The sequence below is a fragment of the Mustelus asterias genome, chromosome 31 (genome assembly GCF_964213995.1).
Source record: "Mustelus asterias chromosome 31, sMusAst1.hap1.1, whole genome shotgun sequence".
Taxonomy (NCBI): domain Eukaryota; kingdom Metazoa; phylum Chordata; class Chondrichthyes; order Carcharhiniformes; family Triakidae; genus Mustelus; species Mustelus asterias.
Genome location: NC_135831.1, coordinates 104,565 through 128,178, shown reverse-complemented (window position 1 = coordinate 128,178; position 23,614 = coordinate 104,565). Strand labels below are relative to the sequence as shown.

The 23,614-nt window shown below is 49.3% G+C and overlaps 1 protein-coding gene across 2 annotated transcripts in view; it reads right to left on the bottom strand.

Annotated features, from left to right (window-relative positions):
- The window catches only part of LOC144481747 (polyunsaturated fatty acid lipoxygenase ALOX15B-like), a 132,132-nt gene that overhangs the window by 7,541 nt on the left and 100,977 nt on the right, over nucleotides 1-23,614 (bottom strand). For both annotated transcript variants that reach the window (XM_078200895.1, XM_078200894.1), the window contains exons 8-13: nucleotides 21,668-21,871; nucleotides 16,746-16,832; nucleotides 13,259-13,428; nucleotides 7,667-7,788; nucleotides 4,494-4,594; nucleotides 1,399-1,569 (exon numbers count right to left, since the gene is read on the bottom strand). In XM_078200895.1, the coding sequence (XP_078057021.1) occupies nucleotides 1,399-1,569; nucleotides 4,494-4,594; nucleotides 7,667-7,788; nucleotides 13,259-13,428; nucleotides 16,746-16,832; nucleotides 21,668-21,871 (855 nt within the window). The remainder of the gene's footprint in view (nucleotides 1-1,398; nucleotides 1,570-4,493; nucleotides 4,595-7,666; nucleotides 7,789-13,258; nucleotides 13,429-16,745; nucleotides 16,833-21,667; nucleotides 21,872-23,614) is intronic.

Sequence of the window (23,614 nt, the reverse complement as noted above, 5' to 3'; positions counted from 1 at the left end):
AGTTGTTTTTCAAACTGGAGGCCTGTGACCAGCGGTGTGCCTCAGGGATCAGTGCTGGGCCCACTGTTATTTGTCATTTATATTAATGATTTGGATGAGAATATAGGAGGCATGGTTAGTAAGTTTGCAGATGACACCCAAGATTGGTGGCACAGTGAACAGTGAAGAAAGTTATCTCTAATTGCAACGGGATCTTGAACAATTGGGCCAATGGGCTGACGAATGGCAGATGGAGTTTAATTTAGACAAATGCGAGGTGATGCATTTTGGTAGATTGAACCAGGACAGGACTTACTCAGTTAATGGTAGGGCGTTGGGGAGAGTTACAGAACAAAGAGATCTAGGGGGACATGTTCATAGCTCCTTGAAAGTGGACTCACAGGTGGACAGAGTGGTGAAGAAGGCATTCGGCATGCTTGGTTTCATCGGTCAGAACATTGAATACAGGAGTTGGAACATCTTGTTAAAGTTGTACAAGACATTGGTAAGGCCACACTTGGAATACTGTGTGCAATTCTGGTCACCCTATTATAGAAAGGATATTATTAATCGAGAAAGAGTGCAGAAAAGATTTACTAGGATGCTACCGGGACTTGATGGATTGAGTTACAAGGAGAGGCTGGATAGACTGGGACTTTTTTCTCTGGAGCGTAGGAGGCTGAGGGGTGATCTTATAGAGGTCTATAAAATAATGAGGGGCACAGATCAGCTAGATAGTCAATATCTTTTCCCAAAGGTAGGGGAGTCTAAAACTAGAGGGCATAGGTTTAAGGTGAGAGGAGAGAGATACAAAAGTGTCCAGAGGGGCAATTTTTTCACACAGAGGGTGGTGAGTGTCTGGAACAAGCTGCCAGAGGCAGTAGTAGAGGCGGGTACAATTTTATCTTTTAAAAAGCATTTAGACAATTACATGGGTACGATGGGTATAGAGGGATATGGGGCAAACGCGGGCAATTGGGACTAGCTTAGGGGTTTTAAAAAAAAGGGCGGCATGGACAAGTTGGGCCGAAGGGCCTGTTTCCATGCTGTAAACCTCTATGACTCTGACTGTGAATTCAAATTCCATCATCTGCCGTGGCGGGATTCGAACCCGGGTCCCCAGAACATTACTCTGGGTCTCTGGATTACTAGCCCAGTGACAATACCACTGTGCCCCTGCCTTCCTGACAGCGGGATCTTCTGGTCCCATTGAAGAGATATCCCCCCCTCCCCTCGCCCAGGTGGGTTCCCCAATGCCCGGGGTGGGTCAGCCCCGTAAAATGCCGTAGATATCAGCGGCGCTGGAAGATCCCAGCAGCAACCAATGGGAAATCACCCCCCTCTTACAATAATTCACGTTTGATGAAGGGTGGTTGCTTGTTTGTTGTCTGAGGATTGGGGGTTATTGCTGCTACTTACTGCAGAGGGCGATGTCTTACTGAGCAGATAGATGGTGGCTACCACTATCGCTGTTCCCTGTATCCCAGGCAGTGTGCACATAATATCGAACATCCCGGTCTTGCCCTTCTCGCTGGGTGCTGGTTTCTGCATCGTCGATGGGTTATTTGGCATCCAGGAGCCCCAATCAAACTGGCAAAGTGACCAAGCAGGAGAAACAGCGATTACTGATCTTCACTCAGTCAACCTGATAACTGATCCAACAGTCATAGAATCCCTACAGTGAAGAAGGAGGCCATTCGGCCCATTGGATCCACTCTGACTGTCTGACAGAGTATCTTACCCAGGCCCAACCCCCAGCCTATCCCTGTAACTCATACATTTACCCCGCAAATCCCCCTAACCTGCACATCTTTGGACACTAAGGGACAACTTACCATGGCCAATCCCCCTCACCTGCACATCTTTGGACACTAAGGGGCAATTTAGCATGGCTAATCCCCCTAACCTGCACATCTTTGCACAATAAGGGGCAATTTAGCATGGCCAATCCCCCTAACCTGCACATCTTTGCACAATAAGGGGCAATTTAGCATGGCCAATCCCCCTAACCTGCACATCTTTGCACAATAAGGGGCAATTTAGCATGGCCAATCCCCCTAACCTGCACATCTTTGCACAATAAGGGGCAATTTAGCATGGCCAATCCCCCTAACCTGCACATCTTTGCACAATAAGGGGCAATTTAGCACGGCCAATCCACCTAACCTGCACATTTGGGCGGCACGGTGACACAGTGGGTTAGCACTGCTGCCTCACAGCGCCAGGGACCCGGGTTCAATTCCCGGCTTGTGTGAGTTTTCACGTTCTCCGTGTCTGCGTGGGTTTCCTCCGGGTGCTCCAGTTTCCTCCCACAGTCCAAAGATGTGCTGGTTGGGTGGGCTGGCCGTGCTAAATTGCCTCTTAGTGTCAGGGGGATTAGCTCGGGTAAATGCCTAGGGTTATGGGGATAGGGGCTGGTTGGGATTGTGGTTGATGCAGACTCGATGGACCGAATCGCCTCCTCCTGCACTGTAGGAATTCTATGGGATCTTTGGACATGAAGGGACAATTTTGCATGGCCAATCCACGTAACCCACACATCTTTGGACTGTGGGAGGAAACCGGAGCACCCAGAGGAAACCCACGCAGACACGGGGAGAATGTGCAAACTCCACACAGACAGTAACCCGAAGCCGGAATCGAACCCAGGTCCCTGGCGCTGTGAGGCAGCAGCGCTAACCCACTGTGCCACCGTGCCACTGGGATTGAACCCGGGTCCCTGGCGCTGTGAGGCAGCAGCGCTAACCCACTGTGCCACCGTGCCACTGGGATTGAACCCGGATCCCTGGCGCTGTGAGGCAGCAGTGTTAACCCACTGTGCCACCGTGCCGCTGGGATTGAACCCGGGTCCCTGACGCTGTGAGGCAGCAGCGCTAACCCACTGTGCCACCGTGCCGCTGGGATTGAACCCGGGTCCCTGACGCTGTGAGGCAGCAGCGCTAACCCACTGTGCCACCGTGCCGCTGGGATTGAACCCGGGTCCCTGACGCTGTGAGGCAGCAGTGCTAACCCACTGTGCCACTGGGATTGAACCCGGGTCCCTGGCGCTGTGAGGCAGCAGCGCTAACCCACTGTGCCACCGTGCCACTGGGATTGAACCCGGGTCCCTGGCGCTGTGAGGCAGCAGCGCTAACCCACTGTGCCACCGTGCCGCTGGGATTGAACCCGGGTCCCTGACGCTGTGAGGCAGCAGTGCCAACCCACTGTGCCACCGTGCCGCTGGGATTGAACCCGGGTCCCTGACGCTGTGAGGCAGCAGCGCCAACCCACTGTGCCACCGTGCTGCTGGGATTGAACCCGGGTCCCTGACGCTGTGAGGCAGCAGCGCTAACCCACTGTGCCACCGTGCCGCTGGGATTGAACCCGGGTCCCTGACGCTGTGAGGCAGCAGCGCTAACCCACTGTGCCACCGTGCTGCCCCAAGGTTCCATTGAGAGACCCAGAACCAAATTGAAACTGTTTCTAGGGTGAGCCATGAGTTTGTCATTTGGATTTGTGACAGCTGAACCTCACAGGGAAATGGCTAATCATTCCCCCCCCACCTTGCACCCGTGCCGCCGCCCCCCCTCCCCCCCCGCCCAATTTCCATTGGAAAGATCCCGCAAGGACCGAGGAACTCAGATTGAGGGCTCAGTCCCAGAAGGCCGGATACAAAGGACAAAGAGATGCAGCAACAGATAGCGGTTTACTCCATCAGGTTTACATTGTGAAAAGTCACAGGCTGTTGGCTGTTTCCTTGTGTCCCAGACACTGGTGTTTATCTCTATTTTGTTCTATCCATTGACAGATGTGGCCGTCACACATTTGGCCATCCCCAATTGTTATTTCAAAGAGCATGGAGTCATGTGTTGGTCAGATCAGCTAAGGGTGGCAGATTTCCTTCCTTAAAGAGACTTTAATGAACCAGATGGGTTTATGACAATATTTTTGAGGTCGCCTTTCGAGCTTAAATTCCAGGTTCTTCCGGAATTCAGATTTCACCAGGGAGGGATTCAAGCTCAAATCTTTGGGATTACTTGTCTGGTAACAAATCCACTGTGTCACTGTGCCTCCACTACGGTCCGCAATTCAGTTCTGTCTGTTCAGAGTGTCAAGTTATTGTAGCCCATGTCACTGTAATGTAGCCCAGTCCATCACGCAAACCAGCCTCCCATCCACTGACACTGTCTACACTTCCCGCTGCCTCGGGGAAAAGCAGCCAACATAATCAAGGACCCCACGCACCCCGGACATTCTCTCTTCCACCTTCTTCCGTCGGAAAAAAGATACAAAAGTCCGAGGTCACGTACCGACCGACTCAAGAACAGCTTCTTCCCTGCTGCTGTCATTAAGCTGATATTTCTCTACACCCTAGCTATGACTGTAACACTGCTTTCTGCATTCCCTTCTTTCCTTTTCTATGAACGGTATGCTTTGTCTGTATAGCGCACAAGAAACAATACTTTTCACTGTATCCCAGTACATGTGACAATAATAAATCAAATGAAAGTTATTTTGGTGGAATGGGAGGTTACCTGTCCAGTATTCACCGCGGCGTGCCTGCCGGAACAGGTAAATATAATCATGGTCAAAAACTTGATAAGTTCTGCTCTGGTCTGCAACATTGTTGGAAAACCTGGAGAGAGAATATTTACCATGTAACAGGAATTTCCCTGACAGGGATGTGTCATTCACAATTATAACTTGTTTTTTTTACTTATAGGAACCCAGACCCTTATCACAAATCACATCAGGTCCTAGAGGATTAACCACCCAGCGAGAAGGAACACTTTAAACGATGAATTCACAAGTTTATTAACTATTATAAAGGTAACAACTCAGAAAGATAAAAGAACAAAGTGTCAATGAACAGCCACGATGTGGAGATGCCGGTGTTGGACTGGGGGTGGGCACAGTAAGAAGTCTCACAACGCCAGGTTAAAGTCCAACAGGTTTATTTGGAACCGTGAGCTTTCGGAGCGCCGCTCCCGACTCACCCAATGATGGGGCAGCACTCTGAAAGCTCACGATTCTAAATAAACCTGTTGGACTTTAACCTGGTGTTGTGAGACTTCTGACTCAATTAACAGTGATCAGCAGTTGGAATAGCTAGCCATTTAACAGCCCCTTTAAGGTTGGGAGTCTAACTGAGGAATAGAAACCCAGAAACTAGAAGCAGGAGGAGGCCATTCGGCCCTTCCAGCCTGCTCCCCCATTCATTTTGTTCATGGCTTATCATCCAATTCAATATCTTGATTCCCCCCCCTTCCCCCCTATATCCCCCGATCCCTTTAGCCCCAAGAGCGATATCTAATTTCTTCCTGAAACCACACAACGTTTTGGCCTCAGCTACTTTCTGTGGGAGTGAATTCCACACATTCACCACCCTCTGGGTGAAGAAATTTCTCCTCACGTCAGTTCTAAAAGGTTTACCCCTTCTCCTCAAACTATGACCCCTAGTTCTGGACTCCCCCCACCATCGGGAACATTCTTTCTGAATCTACCCTGTCTAACCCAGTTAGAATTTTATAAGTTTCTATGAGATCCCCCCTCACTCTTCTAAACTCCAGTGAATATAATCCTAACCCACTTAGTCTCCCCTCATATGACAGACCTGCCATCCCAGGAATCAGCCTGGTAAACCTTCGCTGTACTCCCTCTATAGCCAGGACATCCTTCCTCAGATAAGGACACCAAAACTGCACACAATACTCCAGGTGTGGCCTCACCAACGCATTATACAATTGCAGCAAAACATCCCTATCCCTATACTCAAATTCTCTCGCTATGAAGGCTAACATACCATTTGCCTTCTTTACTGCCTGCTGTACCTGCGCGCTTACTCTCAGCGACTGATGCACGAGGACTCCAAGGTCTCGCTGAGTATCCACCCTCTCAATTTACACCCATTCCAGTAATAATCCTGGCTAGCCAATTGGCAGAAGCATTTGGTTTGTGACCGCTGCCATGTATGACCTCAAGATGGTCATGTTTGGGCCGGTGGTCACATGTGGTCTCGAGGAGGCACTGCTGTGTGGTGGAATCTCATCTGAGCATACCCCTGCCCGGACAGGAATCCACATTTCCCCAGACCCACTCCCCCGGGGATGGACCCCACAGTCTGAGCCGCCTCATGGAAATGCTCTCCCTGCCCTTTGTCACGGCACGGAGGGGTTTTGCTGTACGGACTGTGCTGCACACCTTCCAGTGCCATGCCCTCACCCAATGTCCGGACAAAGGTTCATAAGATATAGGAGCAGAATTAGACCATTCGGCCCATCTAATCCGATTTGCCATTCGATCATGGCTGATATGTTCCTCATCCCCATTTTCCTGCCTTCTCCCCATAACCCCTCAACCCCCATTCCCAATTAAAAATCAGTCTCACTCCCCCTTAAATTTACTCACTGTCCCGGCACCCAGAGAATATCGGCCTAAACTGTTCAATCTCTCTTCATCCGACAAACCTCTCATCTCTAGAATCAACCTAGTGAACCTCCTCTGAACTGCCTCCAATGTCACTACATCTTTCCCCAAATACGGGGACCAAAACTATGCACGGACATGGCGTGTCTTGTTGCCGTCCAGCGACGGAGGTCCCAATGGAGACCCCTCTCCAGAGGGGTCCTTCCCCATAACACCAGAGACCTGGGGTGGAGGGTAGTGCCGCAGCGGTTCCATACAACCGAAACTTGTACCCAAAGCCAAGAAACCTGCCCCTTCTGCGGCCTTGAGGAGACCGGAATCACGCCTACATTAAATGTTTTAGGCTGCATTTTTTAAAAAGGTGTTTAAAATCTCTTACTCATGTTCTGTTTGCACCTCAGCCTCACGCTGCTGATCTATGGGCACCTGGGGGTGCGGAGTGCGGGGTGGAGCGGGGAAGCCCCCCCGCCCCCCCACCCCCCCCAACCGCCAGCCACTCCAAACACTGCTGCTATGTTCTACAAGTCTGGACAAGTTGAGATCGGCCCTGTTGAATAAACTGGGATTGTTCTCCCTGGAAAGACGGAGGCTGAGGGGGCGACCCGATAGAAGTTTATAAAATTATGAGGGGTAATGGATAGGGTGAAGAGTTGGAAGCTTTTTCCCAGGGGCAGAAATGCCAATTACAGGGGGCACAAGTTCAAGATAAGGGGGGAAAGGTTCAGTAGGGATGTGTGTGGGGGAGTGTTTCACACAGAGGGTGGTGGGGGCCTGGAATGCGCTGCCAAGTGAGGGGGTTGGGGCAGATAGGTTAGCGACATTTGAGACTTATCTGGATAGACACATGAGCAGACGGGGAATAGAGAGATACGGGTGGTTGGTCTGGATAGGACAGTGATCGGTGCAGGCTTGGAGGGCCGAAGGGCCTGTTCCTGTGCTGTACTGTTCTCTGTTCTCACAGTCTATATCCAGTCTCTTTAGAGTCCTCCAGAACAACAATCAGACCATCTTCTCTCGGTAGAAGGTGTTCTGGTTCTGTTTTTTTTTGGAGGAATCACTTTGTGTCATGTCGTTTCTTGAATAACATCACTAATTTGAATCTGAAGATTTGTCATTGGACAGTTTGGTGTTTTGTCCTCTGATTCACATCTGGCCAGCCTTGACCAACCTAAAAACCAATAGCGCACTAAACCAGTTCAGCTAATTACCCCAGAGAGAGAGAGCACATTGTGAGGGGTTATTGCCGAATGTCAGCAAACAGGAATCATGTTGAAAGTCAGACCTGAAGATTGTCTTGCCAAGAATCCTTCGGTAAAGATTTCTGTGGCCCACTCTTGAATTTCAGAATCATCCAGAACTGTGGCATCATCCTTGTAGTAGATTTTAACAATGTTTTCCACAAACCTTCCACAAGCAGAAGAAATATCTGTCAGTTCACGGAAACCTTTTGCAGCAATCCTGATACTGTTCAAAAAACATGATAACCACCTATAGATTACCACCTACAGAGTGTCACCTATACATTATCACCTATACATTACCACCTACAGAGTGTCACCTATACATTATCACCTATACATTACCACTTACAGAGTGTCACCTATACATTATCACCTATACATTACCACTTACAGAGTGTCACCTATACATTATCACCTATACATTACCACTTACAGAGTGTCACCTATACATTATCACCTATACATTACCACCTACAGAGTGTCACCTATACATTATCACCTATACATTACCATCTGCAGAGTGTCACCTATACATTACCACCTATAGCCAGAGGGTGGTTGTAGAGAGTTGTTTTTCAAACTGGAGGCCTGTGACCAGCGGTGTGCCTCAGGGATCAGTGCTGGGCCCACTGTTATTTGTCATTTATATTAATGATTTGGATGAGAATATAGGAGGCATGGTTAGTAAGTTTGCAGATGACACTAAGATTGGTGGCATAGTGGACAGTGAAGAAAGCTATCTCCAATTGCAACGGGATCTTGATCAATTGGGCCAGTGGGCTGACGAATGGCAGATGGAGTTTAATTTAGACAAATGCGAGGTGATGCATTTTGGTAGATTGAACCAGGACAGGACTTACTCAGTTAATGGTAGGGCGTTGGGGAGAGTTGCAGAACAAAGAGATCTTGGGGTACATGTTCATAGCTCCTTGAAAGTGGAGTCACAGGTGGACAGAGTGGTGAAGAAGGCATTCGGCATGCTTGGTTTCATCGGTCAGAACATTGAATACAGGAGTTGGAATGTCTTGTTGAAGTTGTACAAGACATTGGTAAGGCCACACTTGGAATACTGTGTGCAATTCTGGTCACCCTTTTCTAGAAAGGATATTATTAAACTAGAAAGAGTGCAGAAAAGATTTACTAGGATGCTCCCGGGACTTGATGGATTGAGTTATAAGGAGAGGCTGGATAGACTGGGACTTTTCTCTCTGGAGCGTAGGAGGCTGAGGGGTGATCTTATAGAGGTCTATAAAATAATGAGGGGCACAGATCAGCGAGATAGTCAATATCTTTTCCCAAAGGTAGGGGAGTCTAAAACTAGAGGGCATAGGTTTAAGGTCAGAGGGGAAAGATACAAAAGTGTCCAGAGGGGCAATTTTTTCACACAGAGGGTGGTGAGCATCTGGAACAAGCTGCCAGAGGTAGTAGTAGAGGCGGGTACAATTTTGTCTTTTAAAATGCATTTAGGCAGTTACATGGGTACGATGGGTATAGAGGGAGATGGGCCAAATGCGGGCAATTGGGATTAGCCTAAAGGTTTTTTTAAAAAAGGGCAGCATGGACATGTTGGGCCGAAGGGCCTGATTCCATGCTGTAAACCTCTATGACTCTATGACTTACAGAGTGTCACCTATACATTACCACCTATAGATGGCCACCTATGGATTGCCACCTATAGATTACCACTTACAGAGTGTCGCCTATACATTACCACCTATACATTACCACCTATAGATTGTCACCCACAGAATGTCACATATACATTACCACCTATAGATAATCTCCCGTAGATTACCACCATAGTGTCAGACACAGAGTGCTATCGATAGATTATCACCTATAAATTACTACCTATAGATTGTTAGCTACGGAGTACCACCTGCAGGATTCAGTGAAGGAACGGCCGATATATTTCCCAGTCAGGATGGTGAGCTACTCGGAGGGGAACCTCCAGGTGGGGGCGTTCCCAGGTATCTGCTGCCCTTGTCCTTCTAGACAGTCGTGGTTGTGGGTTTGGAAGGTGCTGTCTAAGGAGCCTTGGTGAGTCGCTGCAGTGCATCTTGTAGATGGTACACACACTGTCGGTGGTGGAGGGAATGAATCCTAACCCATTCCTGCCTTGGAAATATATCGGCCATTCCTTCACTGTCGCAGGAACTTCCTCCCTAACAGCACTGTGGGTGTACCTACACCACACAGGGACTGCAGTGGGTTGAAGAAGGCAGATCACTTCTCAAGGAGTAATTAGGGATGGGCAATAAATGCTGGTGTAGCCAATGATGGGCACATCCCAGGAATGAATAATGAAAGGGTTGGATGGCCGGGTCAGAACGGCCAGGGGTGAATCTCGTTGGCAAAGTGAGATTAAAAAAAAACAAAGACCTAAAAACCTTCCTGGACACACTTAACAAATTCCTCACTATCCGACCCTCAGCCCAAAGGGATTTCCAGTCAATATGAGGAAAATTAAAGTCTCTCACTACAACAACCCGATTATCTCTACATCTGTCCAGAATCCGCTTGCGTATCCGTTCCTCAACTTCCCACGGGCTGTTGGGAGGCCTGTAGTACACCCCCGTCATCGTGACTGCCCCCTTCCTGTTTCTGAGTTCTACCCACAGTGTCTCGTTCCATGATTCCTCCAAGGTGTCCTCCTTCTGTACAGCTGTAACATGTTGCCGAACCAGAAATCAAAGTACTTCCAATGTAATAACCTCTCAACAAATAATCATTATCTGGGCACTGAGTAGATCAGTAATACTCGTAGCAATACAATGCAACTGGAAGAGAGGATTCAGAATAACCTGGGACTAAAAGATTGACAAATCAGAGTAGGTTAATTTAGAGTGAAGTCCATAAAATACCTGGAATATATCTTAACAAAGGTACCTGTTTGCATAGAAACACATATAACCACTGTTAGAGAATTTAAACACGTATTTCTGAATATTCTGCATTAAAAGCATATACCTTGGTCAATGGCACAATGTTCTAAGGCATGATGGGACTTAGTCAAGTAAAAAGAACCACATTCTTTGGGACAATACAGCTACTGAGTGCAGCTCTTATCAGTGTGAACTCCAGACAGTGTGAGCAATCCCAGACAAGTTAATGAATAGGGCATATGGTTTCCCGATAAGGAGTTGCTAGGAGACTATGAGAAAGGCTTTCAAAATCCAAGAACCCACATAGTCCCATTCTGCAGAGAGTAAATGTTATTGGCCATGGTAAATAACCTATGCTAATAATGATTGGCTAACACCCGGCTGGGGTGAGCAGGGAGGCGGTGAAGAGTGTGTAATTGTAATTGTAATTGAAGGTGACGTCACAGGTGGAGAAGGTGGTGAAGAAGGCATATGCCATGCTTGCCTTTATAGGATGGGGCATAGAGTATAAAAGTTGGGGTCTGATGTTGCAGATGTATAGAACGTTGGTTCGGCCGTATTTGGAATACTGCGTCCAGTTCTGGTCGCCACACTACCAGAAGGACGTGGAGGCTTTGGAGAGAGTACAGAGGAGGTTTACCAGGATGTTGCCTGGTATGGAGGGGCTTAGTTATGAGGAGAGATTGGGTAAACTGGGGTTGTTCTCCCTGGAAAGATGGAGGATGAGGGGAGACTTAATAGAGGTGTATAAAATTATGAAAGATAGGGTGAAAGGTGGGAAGCTTTTCCCCAGGTCGGTGGTGACGTTCACGAGGGGTCATAGGTTCAAGGTGAAGGGGGGGAGGTTTAACACAGATATCAGAAGGGCATATTTTACACAGAGGGTGGTGGGGGCCTGGAATGCGCTGCCAGGCAAGGTGGTGGAGGCGGACACACTGGGAACGTTTAAGACTTATCTAGATAGCCACATGAACGGAGTGGGAATGGAGGGATACAAAAGAATGGTCTAGTTTGGACCAGGGAGCGGCACGGGCTTGGAGGGCCGAAGGGCCTGTTCCTGTGCTGTATTGTTCTTTGTTCTTGTTAATACTGAGAGCGATGTACTTTCAGAGTGGTTTTGGATCACCACCAAAGCTGCTGTCCCTCACTGCGTTGAACCAGGCCTGGGAAATAAAGGGACGTATTTAACCAGAATACTGTCTCTGCGAGTCTTTGTATGAGCTGAGCCAGTATAATGCTTCGTCTCTGAAGAAAAGCTCCAACAGTAAGCTTTAAAATATTTTAGCCTCCCTCCCTGCGTGTGGCTGCAGCAATGAAGAGAGTGGAAGATCAGGGAGATGGTACTCAGCTCCGAGTGACAGCTGCCTCGGGGGAATGACCAATTCCAACATCCTGAGTAATAGGAACAAGAGTCGGGGTTTTAACACAGTGAGGCTGCAGGAGGTAAGGCACCAAGATTTTAGCAGCAGCACTCCAGGAGAGGAACGAGAATAAAACCTCAATAATAGGTTTCACTCAGAGGGTGGTGGGTGAGTGGAATCGGCTGACGTCGGTGGTGGTGGAGGCAAACTCGTTGGGGTCTTTTAAGAGACTTCTGGATGAGTACATGGGATTTAATGGGATTGAGGGCTATAGATAGGCCTAGAGGTGGGGATATGATCAGCGCAACTTGTGGGCCGAAGGGCCTGTTTGTGCTGTGGCTTTCTATGTTCTATGTTCTAATAGAGGAAAAGGAGAGAGAGAGAGAGACAGAGAGAGAGAGACAGAGAGAGAGAGAGAGACAGAGAGAGAGAGACAGAGAGAGAGAGAGACAGAGAGAGACAGAGAGAGACAGAGAGAGAGAGAGAGAGAGACAGAGAGAGAGAGACAGAGAGAGAGAGAGACAGAGAGAGAGACAGAGAGAGAGACAGAGAGAGAGACAGAGGCAGAGAGAGAGAGAGAGAGAGAGACAGAGAGAGAGAGAGAGAGAGAGACAGAGAGAGAGAGAGAGAGAGAGACAGAGAGAGAGAGACAGAGAGAGAGAGACAGAGAGAGAGAGACAGAGAGAGAGAGACAGAGAGAGAGAGACAGAGAGAGAGACAGAGAGAGACAGAGAGAGACAGAGACAGAGAGAGAGACAGAGAGAGACAGAGAGAGACAGAGAGAGACAGAGAGAGACAGAGAGACAGATAGAGAGACAGAGAGACAGAGAGAGAGAGAGACAGAGAGAGACAGAGACAGAGAGAGACAGAGAGAGAGAGACAGAGAGAGAGAGACAGAGAGAGACAGAGAGAGAGAGACAGAGAGACAGAGAGACAGAGAGAGAGGGACAGAGAAAGAGACAGAGAGAGAGAGACAGAGAGAGACAGAGACAGACACACAGAGAGAGTGATAGATAGACAGAGTGATAGATAGAGAAGGGGAGAGAGAGAGAGCTAGATAGAAGAAGGGAGAGATAGATAGAGAGGGAGAGGCAGAGAGAGATAGAGAGGTAGAGACAGAGTGTAGAGAGAAAAAAGAGGGAGAGACAGAGAGCGCATAGATAGAGTGAGAGACAGAGGGGGTCAGAGAGAGAGAGTGCAGATAGAGAGTGTGAGAGAGAGGGAGAATGAGATTACAGAAAGCCAGAAGCAATGTGATTGAAATTCAGAGAATGCCTTTGCTTTCCCACACCTTCCTTCAGCGGGGTAGGCACGCCAGGATGAATATTGCGATGATATTTGAGGAGTAAAAAGGACGTGATGGAAACTGCGGCTGTAGAAATCTCACCTGTTAATTGCGAACCATATTTTCAGTGCGTCATCTCTGTAATAATATTTGGGCAGTCTCTCCACTCCTCGGGAAGCGAGATCTTCCGGGAGACACAGGTACGAATAGGTAATCTGGTCCATAGCTCGCTGCAGGATTTGTACTTTACCAGCCCCACCTGTGGAGAATGCCTGGGATTACAGAATTGTGAAATGGGATATTCAGAGCCAGATTAACCAATCCTCCTGCTATATTTAAGAACATAAGAACTAGGAGCGGGAGTGGGCCATCTGGCCCCTCGAGCCTGCTCCGCCATTCAATAAGATCATGGCTGATCTTTTCGTGGACTCAGCTCCACTTACCCGCCCGCTCACCATAACCCTTAATTCCTTTACTGTTCAAAAATCTATCTATCCTTGCCTTAAAAACATTCAATGAGGTAGCCTCAACTGGGCAGGGAATTCCACAGATTCACAACCTTTGTGTGAAGAAGTTCCTCCTCAACTCAGTCCTAAATCTGCTCCCCCTTATTTTGAGGCCATGCCCCCGAGTTCTAGTTTCACCCACCAGTGGAAACAACTTCCCTGCTTCTATCTTATCTATTCCCTTCATCATCTTATATGTTTCTATAAGATCCCCCCTCATTCTTCTGAATTCCAATGAGTATAGCCCCAGTCTACTCAGTCCCTCCTCATAAGCCAACCCTCTCAACTCCGGAATCAACCTCCTCTGCACCCCCTCCAGTGCCAGTATATCCTTTAACAATCCCTAACAGTTCCCTGTAAGGGCATCACTAAACCCAGTGAGCCTGTTCTACAATTCCCTGACTGAATTCCATGGAGCAGTTTTTCCCCCATACCCCTTTTACACTTCGAATTAATCAAACTCTGACATCTCGATGTAAAACTAACATACTGATCCAGCATCAACCAGTGGGAGAAAGCTCCAAATGTCTCACACCCTTCCTTTGTTGAAACCTTTCCTAATTTTACTCTGAAAGATGGGACTCTAAATTCTAAGATGACAGAATCATAGAATGGTTACCATTCAGCCCATCAGACCCATACTGGCCCTCTGAGGGAACAATTCATTCGTGCCACTCTCCTCATCCCAGCAACTTTTCCCATTCAGATGATATTCCGATTCCTGTTTGCAAGCCTCCATTGAATCCGTCATTCCCACATTCTCGGGCAGCGCCTCCCAGATCCGAACCACACGCTGTGTGAAGATGCTCCTCGTGTCCCCATGGCTTCTCTCACTTTCAATCTGTGCCCTCTCGCTCACACTCCTTCCGCAACAGGAAGGGGTTCCCCCCCCCCGTCTACTCTGCCCCAGCCCCCTCATCACTCTGAAAATCTCGGTCAAATCCCCTCCCCACCTTCACTCCAGGCAGAAAGGTCCCAAACCTCTCCATGTCATGAAAGACCCTCATCCCTGGAAACATTCCCATCAGTTTTTCCTGCATCCTTGTTAATGCCTTCACATTCTTCCCAAACTGCGGTTCCCAAAGCGGAAAGACTCTTCCAGCACTGCGTGAGCCAGAGTTTTTAACCAGCTCAATGCCGCTCCCCAGTCACCGACTCCCCGAGCAGCGAACATTATTTCTCACGATCCACCCGATCCAGAAATCCATCGAGTGACGGAGAGGTCCAGATCTGAGAGGGACACTCTTCACTGGGAGAGGGTGAAAGAAAGTGTGTCTCTCTCCACATCCCACTATTCCCCAGTCTGTCCCCTCTCCACATCCCACTATTCCCCAGTCTGTCCCCTCTCCACATCCCACTGTTCCCCAGTCTGTCCCCTCTCCACATCCCACTATTCCCCAGTCTGTCCCCTCTCCACATCCCACTGTTCCCCAGTCTCTCCCCTCTCTATATCCCACTGTTCCCCAGTCCTCCCCCTCTCTATATCCCACTGTTCCCCAGTCTCTCCCCTCTCTGCATCCCACTGTTCCCCAGTCTCTCCCCTCTCTATATCCCACTGTTCCCCAGTCCTCCCCCTCTCTATATCCCACTGTTCCCCAGTCTCTCCCCTCTCTGCATCCCACTGTTCCCCAGTCTGTCCCCTCTCTGTATCCCACTGTTCTCCAGTCTGTCCCCTCTCTGTATCCCACTGTTCCCAAGTCTCTCCCCTCTCTATATCCCACTGTTCCCCAGTCCTCCCCCTCTCTACATCCCACTGTTCCCCAGTCTCTCCCCTCTCTATATCCCACTGTTCCCCAGTCTGTCCCCTCTCTGTATCCCACTGTTCTCCAGTCTGTCCCCTCTCTGTATCCCACTGTTCCCAAGTCTCTCCCCTCTCTATATCCCACTGTTCCCCAGTCCTCCCCCTCTCTACATCCCACTGTTCCCCAGTCTCTCCCCTCTCTACATCCCACTGTTCCCCAGTCTCTCCCCTCTCTATATCCCACTGTTCCCCAGTCTCTCCCCTCTCTATATCCCACTGTCCCCCAGTGTGTCCCCTCTCTATATCCCACTGTTCCCAAGTCTCTCCCCTCTCTGTATCCCACTGTTCCCCAGTCTGTCCCCTCTCTGTATCCCACTGTTCCCAAGTCTCTCCCCTCTCTATATCCCACTGTTCCCCAGTCTCTCCCCTCTCTATATCCCACTGTTCCCCAGTCCTCCCCCTCTCTATATCCCACTGTTCCCCAGTCTCTCCCCTGTCTATATCCCACTGTTCCCCAGTCTCTCCCCTCTCTATATCCCACTGTTCCCCAGTCTCTCCCCTCTCTATATCCCACTGTTCCCCAGTCTCTCCCCTCTCTATATCCCACTGTTCCCCAGTCTCTCCCCTCTCTATATCCCACTGTTCCCCAGTCTCTCCCCGCTCTATATCCCACTGTTCCCCAGTCTCTCCCCTCTCTATATCCCACTGTTCCCCAGTCCTCCCCCTCTCTACATCCCACTGTTCCCCAGTGTGCCCCCTCTCTATATCCCACTGTTCCCCAGAGTGCCCCCTCTCTATATCCCACTGTTCCCCAGTCTCTCCCCTCTCTATATCCCACTGTTCCCCAGTCTCTCCCCTCTCTATATCCCACTGTTCCCCAGTCTCTCCCCTCTCTATATCCCACTGTTCCCCAGTCTCTCCCCTCTCTATATCCCACTGTTCCCCAGTCTCTCCCCGCTCTATATCCCTCTGTTCCCCAGTCTGTCCCCTCTCTATATCCCACTGTTCCCCAGTCTGTCCCCTCTCTATATCCCACTGTTCCCCAGTCTCTCCCCTCTCTATACCCCACTGTTCCCCAGTCTCTCCCCTCTCCATATCCCACTGTTCCCCAGTGTGTCCTCTCTCTCTCTATCCCACTGTTCCCAGGGTCCCTCTGTCTATATCCCCCTGTTCCCAGTGTGTCCCTCTCTCTATATCCCACTGTTCCCAGTGTGTCCCTCTCTCTATATCCCACTGTTCCCAGTCTCTCCTGTCTCTCTATAACACTGTGATGTTCTATGGTGAAGTGGTTATTACAATGTCAGAATGATTTGTTTTGGGAATGCTTGGTGAATGTACTCACCTTATCAATGACTCCTCCATCTGAGATGAGGAGTTCTCTTGCACCTGTGTTGATGTGTAGAGTGTATTTCAGATGTGGCATAAGGAGCTAAAAGATGGAAGAGGTTTTGGGTTGAGATTTATTCTCCACAATCTCACACACAACAAAGCAGTAATGTATCTCTTCAATTCGAATATCACCGTTGGTTCTCATTTAACCCAATGACGTGAAGTCTCGTGGCTCATTCAGAGATCCCGCTGATGTTCTGGGGGACCCGGGTTCGAATCCTGGCAGGCGGTGGAATTTGAATTCAATAAAAAATACCTGGAATTAAGAATCTACTGATGACCCATTGTCGATTGTCGGAAAAACCCATCTGGTTCCTTTAGGGAAGGAAATCTGCCGTCCTTACCCGGTCTGGCCTACATGTGACTCCAGAGCCACAGCCAATGTGGTTGACTCTCAACTGCCCTCTGAAACGGCCTCACAAGCCACTCAGTTGTAACAATCGCTACAAAGTCTCAACAAAGAAGTGAAACTAGACAGACCACCTGGCATCAACCTCGGCACCGGAAAAGACAACAGCAAAACAAACAGCCCTGTCCACCCTGCAAAGTCCTCCTCACTAACATCTGGGGGGGCTAGTGCCAAAATTGGGAGAGCTGTCTCACAGACTAGTCAAGGAACAGCCTGACAGAGTCATTCTCATACAGATAACACCCCAGACACCACCATTACCATCCCTGGATATGTCCTGTCCCACCAGCAGGACAGATCCCAGTCTCTCCCCTCTCTAGATCCCACTGTGGCAGCACAGTGGGATGCAGTCGGAAGGGAGTTGCCCTAGGAGTCTTTAACAGTCTCATGGCGTCAGGTTAAACACGGGCAAGGAAACCTCTTACTGATTACCATGTACCGTCCTCCTTCGGCTGATGAATCAGGATTCCTCCGTGTTAAACAACACTTGGAAGAAGCGCTGAGGGCGGCAAGGGCGCAAAATGTACTCTGGATGGGGGATTTCAATGTCCACCACCAAGAGTGGCTCGGCAGCAGCACTACTGATCGAGCTGGTCGGGTCCTAAAGGATATAACTGCTGGACTGCCTCTGCAGCAGGTGGTGAAGGAACCAACAAGAGGAAATAACATTCTTGATCTCATCCTTACCAATCTGCCGGCTGCAGATGCATCTGTCCATGAGAGCATCAGTAAGAGTGACCACCGCACAGTCCTGGTGGAGATGATGTCCCGCCTTCACATTGAGAATAACCTCCATCGTGTTGTGTGGCACTATCGCCGTGCTAAATGGGACAGACTTCGAACCGATCTAGCAACTCAAGATTGGACATCCATGAGGCGCTGTGGGCCATCAACAGCAGCGGAATTGTACTCCAGCACAATCTGCAACCTCGTGGCCCGGCATATCCCCCACTCAACCATTACCATCAAGTCAGGGAATCAACCCTGGCTCAATGGAGAGTGCAGGAGGGCACGTCAGGAGCAGCACCAGGCATACCCAATAATGAGATGTCAACCTGGTGAAGCTACCAAACGGAACTACTTTCATGCCAAACAGCGAAAACAGCAAGTGATAGACAGAGCTAAGCGGCCCCACAACCAACAGATCGGATCTAAGCTCTGCAGTCCTTCCACATCCAGTCGAGAATGGTGGTGGACAATTAAACAACTCTCTGGAAGAGGAGGTTCCACAAATATTCCCAGCCCTCAACGGTGGAGGAGCCCAGCGCATCAGTGCAAAAGATAAGGCTGAAGGATTCGCAGCAATCTTCAGCCAGAAGTGCCGAGTGGATGATCCATCTCAGCCTCCTCCAGATGCCAGTCTCCAGCCAATTTGATTCACTCCAGGTGATATCAAGAAATGGTTGGAGGCGCTGGATACTGCAAAGCCAATGGGCCCTGATAATAATACTGAAGACTTGTGCTCCAGAACTTGCCGCTCCCCTAGCCAAGCTCTTCCAGTTCTGGCACCTACCCAACAATGTGGAAAATTGCCCAGGTGTGTCCTGTACACAAAAAGCAGGACAAATCCAACCTGGCCAATCACCGCCCAATCAGTCTACTCTCGATCATCAGTAAAGTGATGGAAGGGGTCATCGACAGTGCAATCCAGCAGCACCTGCTCAGTGACGCCCTGTTTGGGTCACTCAGCTCCTGACTTAATTACAACCTTGGTTCAAACATGGACAAAAGAGATGAATTCCAGAGGTGAGGTGAGAGTGACAGCCCTTGGCAGATACATGGGGAACACCAGCGCCTGGAGGTTCCCCTCTGAGCCACTCACCATCCTGACTGGGAAACATATCGGCCGTTCCTTCACTGTCGCTGGGGTCAGAATCCTGTTACTCCCTCCCTAACAGCACTGTGGGTGTACCTACACCACACGGGGACTGCAGCGGCTTCAAGGCGGCAGCTCACCCACCACCTTCTCCAGGGGTAATTAGGGTCAGGCAGTAAACGCTGGCCCAGCCAGCGATGTGGAGATGCCGGCGTTGGACTGGGGTAAACACAGTAAGAAGTTTAACAACACCAGGTTAAAGTCCAACAGGTTTATTTGGTAGCAAAAGCCACACAAGCTTTCGAGGCTCTAAGCCCCTTCTTCAGGTGAGTGGGAATTCTGTTCACAAACAGAGTTTATAAAGACACAGACTCAATTTACATGAATAATGGTTGGAATGCGAATACTTACAACTAATCAAGTCTCAGTGAAACTGGCTGTCTTGTCTGGAGACAATACACATCTTTTTAGCCTGTCTTGATGCTCTCTCCACTCCCATTGTTTTGTTTCTTAAAGACTTGATTAGTTGTAAGTATTCGCATTCCAACCATTATTCATGTAAATTGAGTCTGTGTCTTTATAAGCTCTGTTTGTGAACAGAATTCCCACTCACCTGAAGAAGGGGCTTAGAGCTTCGAAAGCTTGTGTGGCTTTTGCTACCAAATAAGCCAGCGAGACCCACAGCTTGTTAAGGTTTGCTCCCACTGCTGTGTTCCACTGTGCCTCATAGGTACCCGCCCTATAACCTAATCCAGAGAAACAGCCAAGAGTTTGGCTAGCCTGTCCGATTGTGTGAATGCGTGGGGTGCGTTTGGTGTAGTTCTTGGTTCACAATAATAATTCCAATGAAGAATTCAGGAAAAACCATCTTGACCCAGAGAGTGAAACCTGCTATTGGCAGAAATGATTGAGATCTTTCTGCACCTTTTTTTCAGGGAGGGTTGGGAAGGAATAAAATTCTCAAATGGTCACAGCACAGAATGAGGTCCTGCGACCCCTCCACCTCCCCCCCCTTTCCCCCCACCCCCCTGCTCCTCCCCAACCCACCTGCCTCCCCGCCAGTCACTCAGCAAGTGACACTCCCTGCCTTCTCCCTCTATCCCAAAATTCCCATCTCTTCAGATAATTATTCAATTCCCTTTAGAAAGGCAGGATTGATCCAGCCTCCAGCACCCCCAGACAGCACCTTCCAGACCCTGTCAACCTCAAAGAACAAGAACAAAGAACAATACAGCACAGGAACAGGCCCTTCGGCCCTCCAAGCCCGCGCCGCTCCCCGGTCCAGGATTGAATCCTGAATCCAGGATCCCCGCCCAATTTTCCAGCCTATCTACATACTAATATCCTATCCACCGAGCTGTCCCTCACAGCTACGATGCTTTGTTCATCACAACCTATTAACTCACCCCTACCCCCCCATTCCAGACCGTGTGATCTCCAGGGAGAGGCGAAAACCCAGAGTGAAAACCCCAGGGCCAATATGGGGAAAAGAAATCTGGGAAATTCCTCTCCGACCCCCTGAGGCGATCGAAACGAGTCCAGGAGATCACACTGGCCCTGATCGGAAAATGCATCCCAACCCTATTCATTTCCACTTCTGCTTTACGAACACCATCTGAATTCCCTGCCCCCGAGACAGGTTCCCAACTATCCGCAGTCTCGCTCTGTACTGGCACTGGCAAGACTGCGGATAGTTGGGAACCTGTCTCGGGGGCAGGGAATTCAGATGGTGTTCGTAAAGCAGAAGTGGAAATGAATAGGGTTGGGATGCATTTTCCGATCATAGAATGAAGCCTCGAAACGAGAAACAAAGAACAATTAGCCCGCGCCGCTCCCTGGTCCAAACTAGACCACTCTTTTGTATCCCTCCATTCCCACTCCGTTCATATAGCTGTCTAGATAAGTCTTAAACGTTCCCAGTGTGTCCGCCTCCACCACCTTGCCCGGCAACACATTCCAGGCCCCCACGACCCTCTGTGTAAAATATGTCCTTCTGATATCTGTGTTAAACCTCCCCCCCTTCACCTTGAACCTATGACCCCTCGTGAACGTCACCAGAACCAGAACCTCCTTCCTCATGGAGGGGCATGGACAGGGTGGATAGGGCGCAGCTGTTCCCCTTAGTCGAAGGGTCAGTTACGAGGGGACACAAGTTAAAAGTGAGGTGGGGGGAGGTTTCGTGGGGATTTGAGGATAAAGTTTTTACCCAGAGGGCGGTGAGGGTCTGGAATGCGCTGCCTGGGAGGGTGGTGGAGGCGGGGGGGCCTCACATCCTTTAAAAAGTACCTGGATGAGCACTTGGCACCTCATAACATTCAAGCCTATGGGCCAAGTGCTGGTAAGTGGGATTAGGTGGGCAGGCCAGGGCATTTCATGCATCGGTACAGACTCGATGGGCCGAAGGGCCTCTTCTGCACTGTAGGATTCTGTGATTTCACTGTCACTTTTCTCGTCTTTCTCCTCCAATCGGTCTTCGAGCTTCCCATCAATGAGAAACAACTTCTCTGCACTGCCCAGATTCCTCGTCACAACCCCAGCTTCTCCGATCCATCCCTTACCCACCGTCCCTCAAACCTGGGACCGTTATCGTCCACACGGTTTCCCAGGATGAAGCTCCCACCCACAGTCCAGCATTTCACCTGAAAATTACCTTGAAAAGAGGGTGTGCGTTTGGCAGTTTTCTTAATGTTGCAACGCAGAAGATCTCCGCAAACAGGTGCGTCTCCAACAAGTGTGATAGCAACTGGTGTATCTGCGCGTCGGCATGGCGAACCCAGATCTTAGCAAGGCACCAATCGTACTTGCCGTCGCTCGGAAGGAAGATGGGGTTTTGTGGTCCTGGTTCCTGGCGGATCTGTTAATTATACAGAGTGGATTGTTACGACATTGGCTATTCGGTCAGGGCAGGGGCTGAACAGGAAATGAGAATGTTACAGTGACGGGAACGTTAGTTCTGAAGAGAGAGTTCGACGAAATATGAGGACTGGGCACGGATTGTAATTTCTGGTTTCCGATTGCGAATTGTGTTGGGCGGGAATTGGGGGTGAGATTCCGCAGCCTCCCGTTTTTTGGAGGTGGGAGGCAGCGAGCTCGGGCGCCAGTGACAAGGTTTTCCATTCCCGCTGCTGTCAATGGGATTTCCCATTCAACCCACCCCACTCCACTGGGAAACCCGCAGCAGGGGTGCAGAGTCAATGGGACAGGAAGATCCCACCAGCCAGTGCGAACGGCCAGAGAATTCTGGCCAAAGTTTCAGCAGGACCTCAGCTGGTGCTAAACCTCGCAGGTCAAGAAGGCGTGCTTGCCTTCATCAGCTGGAGCATCAAGTCTAAGAGTTGGCAAGTTACGTTACAGCTGTATCAAACTTTAGTTAGGCCGCATTTGGAGTATTGCGTGCAGTTCTGGTCACCACACTACCAGAAGGACGTGGAAGCTTTGGAGAGGGTGCAGAGAAGGTTCACCAGGATGTTGCCTGGTCTCGAGGGTGTCGGCTATGAGGAGAGGTTGAATAAACTAGGATTGTTTTCACTGGAAAGACGGAGGCTGAGGGGAGACCTGATAGAGGTCCACAAAATTTACTCATTCATGGAGCATTGGTGTCGCTGGCTAGGCCAGCATTTATTGCCCATTCTGAGTTGCCCTTGAGAAGGTGGTGGTGAGCTGCCATTTTGAATCGCTGCAGTCCACGTTCTATGGGTTGACCCACAATGCTGAGGTAATCTGTCTTGTATTGGACTGACGTATTAACACTGAATGAAATTGAATCTAATCTGATGAGGAGGTGTACCTTAGATAATGAAGAGTATAATTGTTCTGGAATTTGGACGAGAGCCTCAGATCTTTGGAGGGGTCTCATAGTGCTAAACCTGGGCTACCTGACCCTCTGAAGGCCTCCCACGGCCATAGGTTAATGCGTTGTCTGTCTTGTATAATTTTTGTGTTTGAAATAAATTTTGGTTATGTCTTTTGTACAGAGACTTTGCCTTTTGCGAGTTTTTCAAATAGAAACTAAGTTTTTAGAAATCCCCACTACAGTTATAGAAACCCGTCTGGTTCACCTTTAGTGAAGGGCAGTGCCCGATCTGGCCTACACGTGACTCCAGACCCACAGCAATGTGGTTGAAACTTGGTCGAGCGAGTTGTATCAAACTGCCAACCACCACTTTCTCAAGGGCAATTAGCGATGGGCAATAATTTAAAACAAGACAACAGAGGAGGAATTGGAAACAGCCAAACAATAGATTGATAGAGTCTTGTGAAGTTGAGTTTGTGAAGTGTGGTCCCTTTAAAAGCTGGGAGGTTTAACATGCAGGTGCATACAGGGTACACAGACTGCAACAATTGTCACAAGGACCAAGCATCAGGGTTGCCTTGGTAACAGGCTTTGCAAGCTTTTGAATTCAGCCTATCAGTTTAAAGAAGACACTTAGTTACCAGGAACCTATCAAATTTGAATTTGTTGTTGTTGACAACATCAGACCAATCATGGTGTAGGAAAATTGATAGGTCATCACAGTTATAAAGAGGAACTCAACTGCCTGCAGTTCAACCAAAGGGCTGCCACCTCTCAACACCTAGTGATGATCTGTCAATTTTC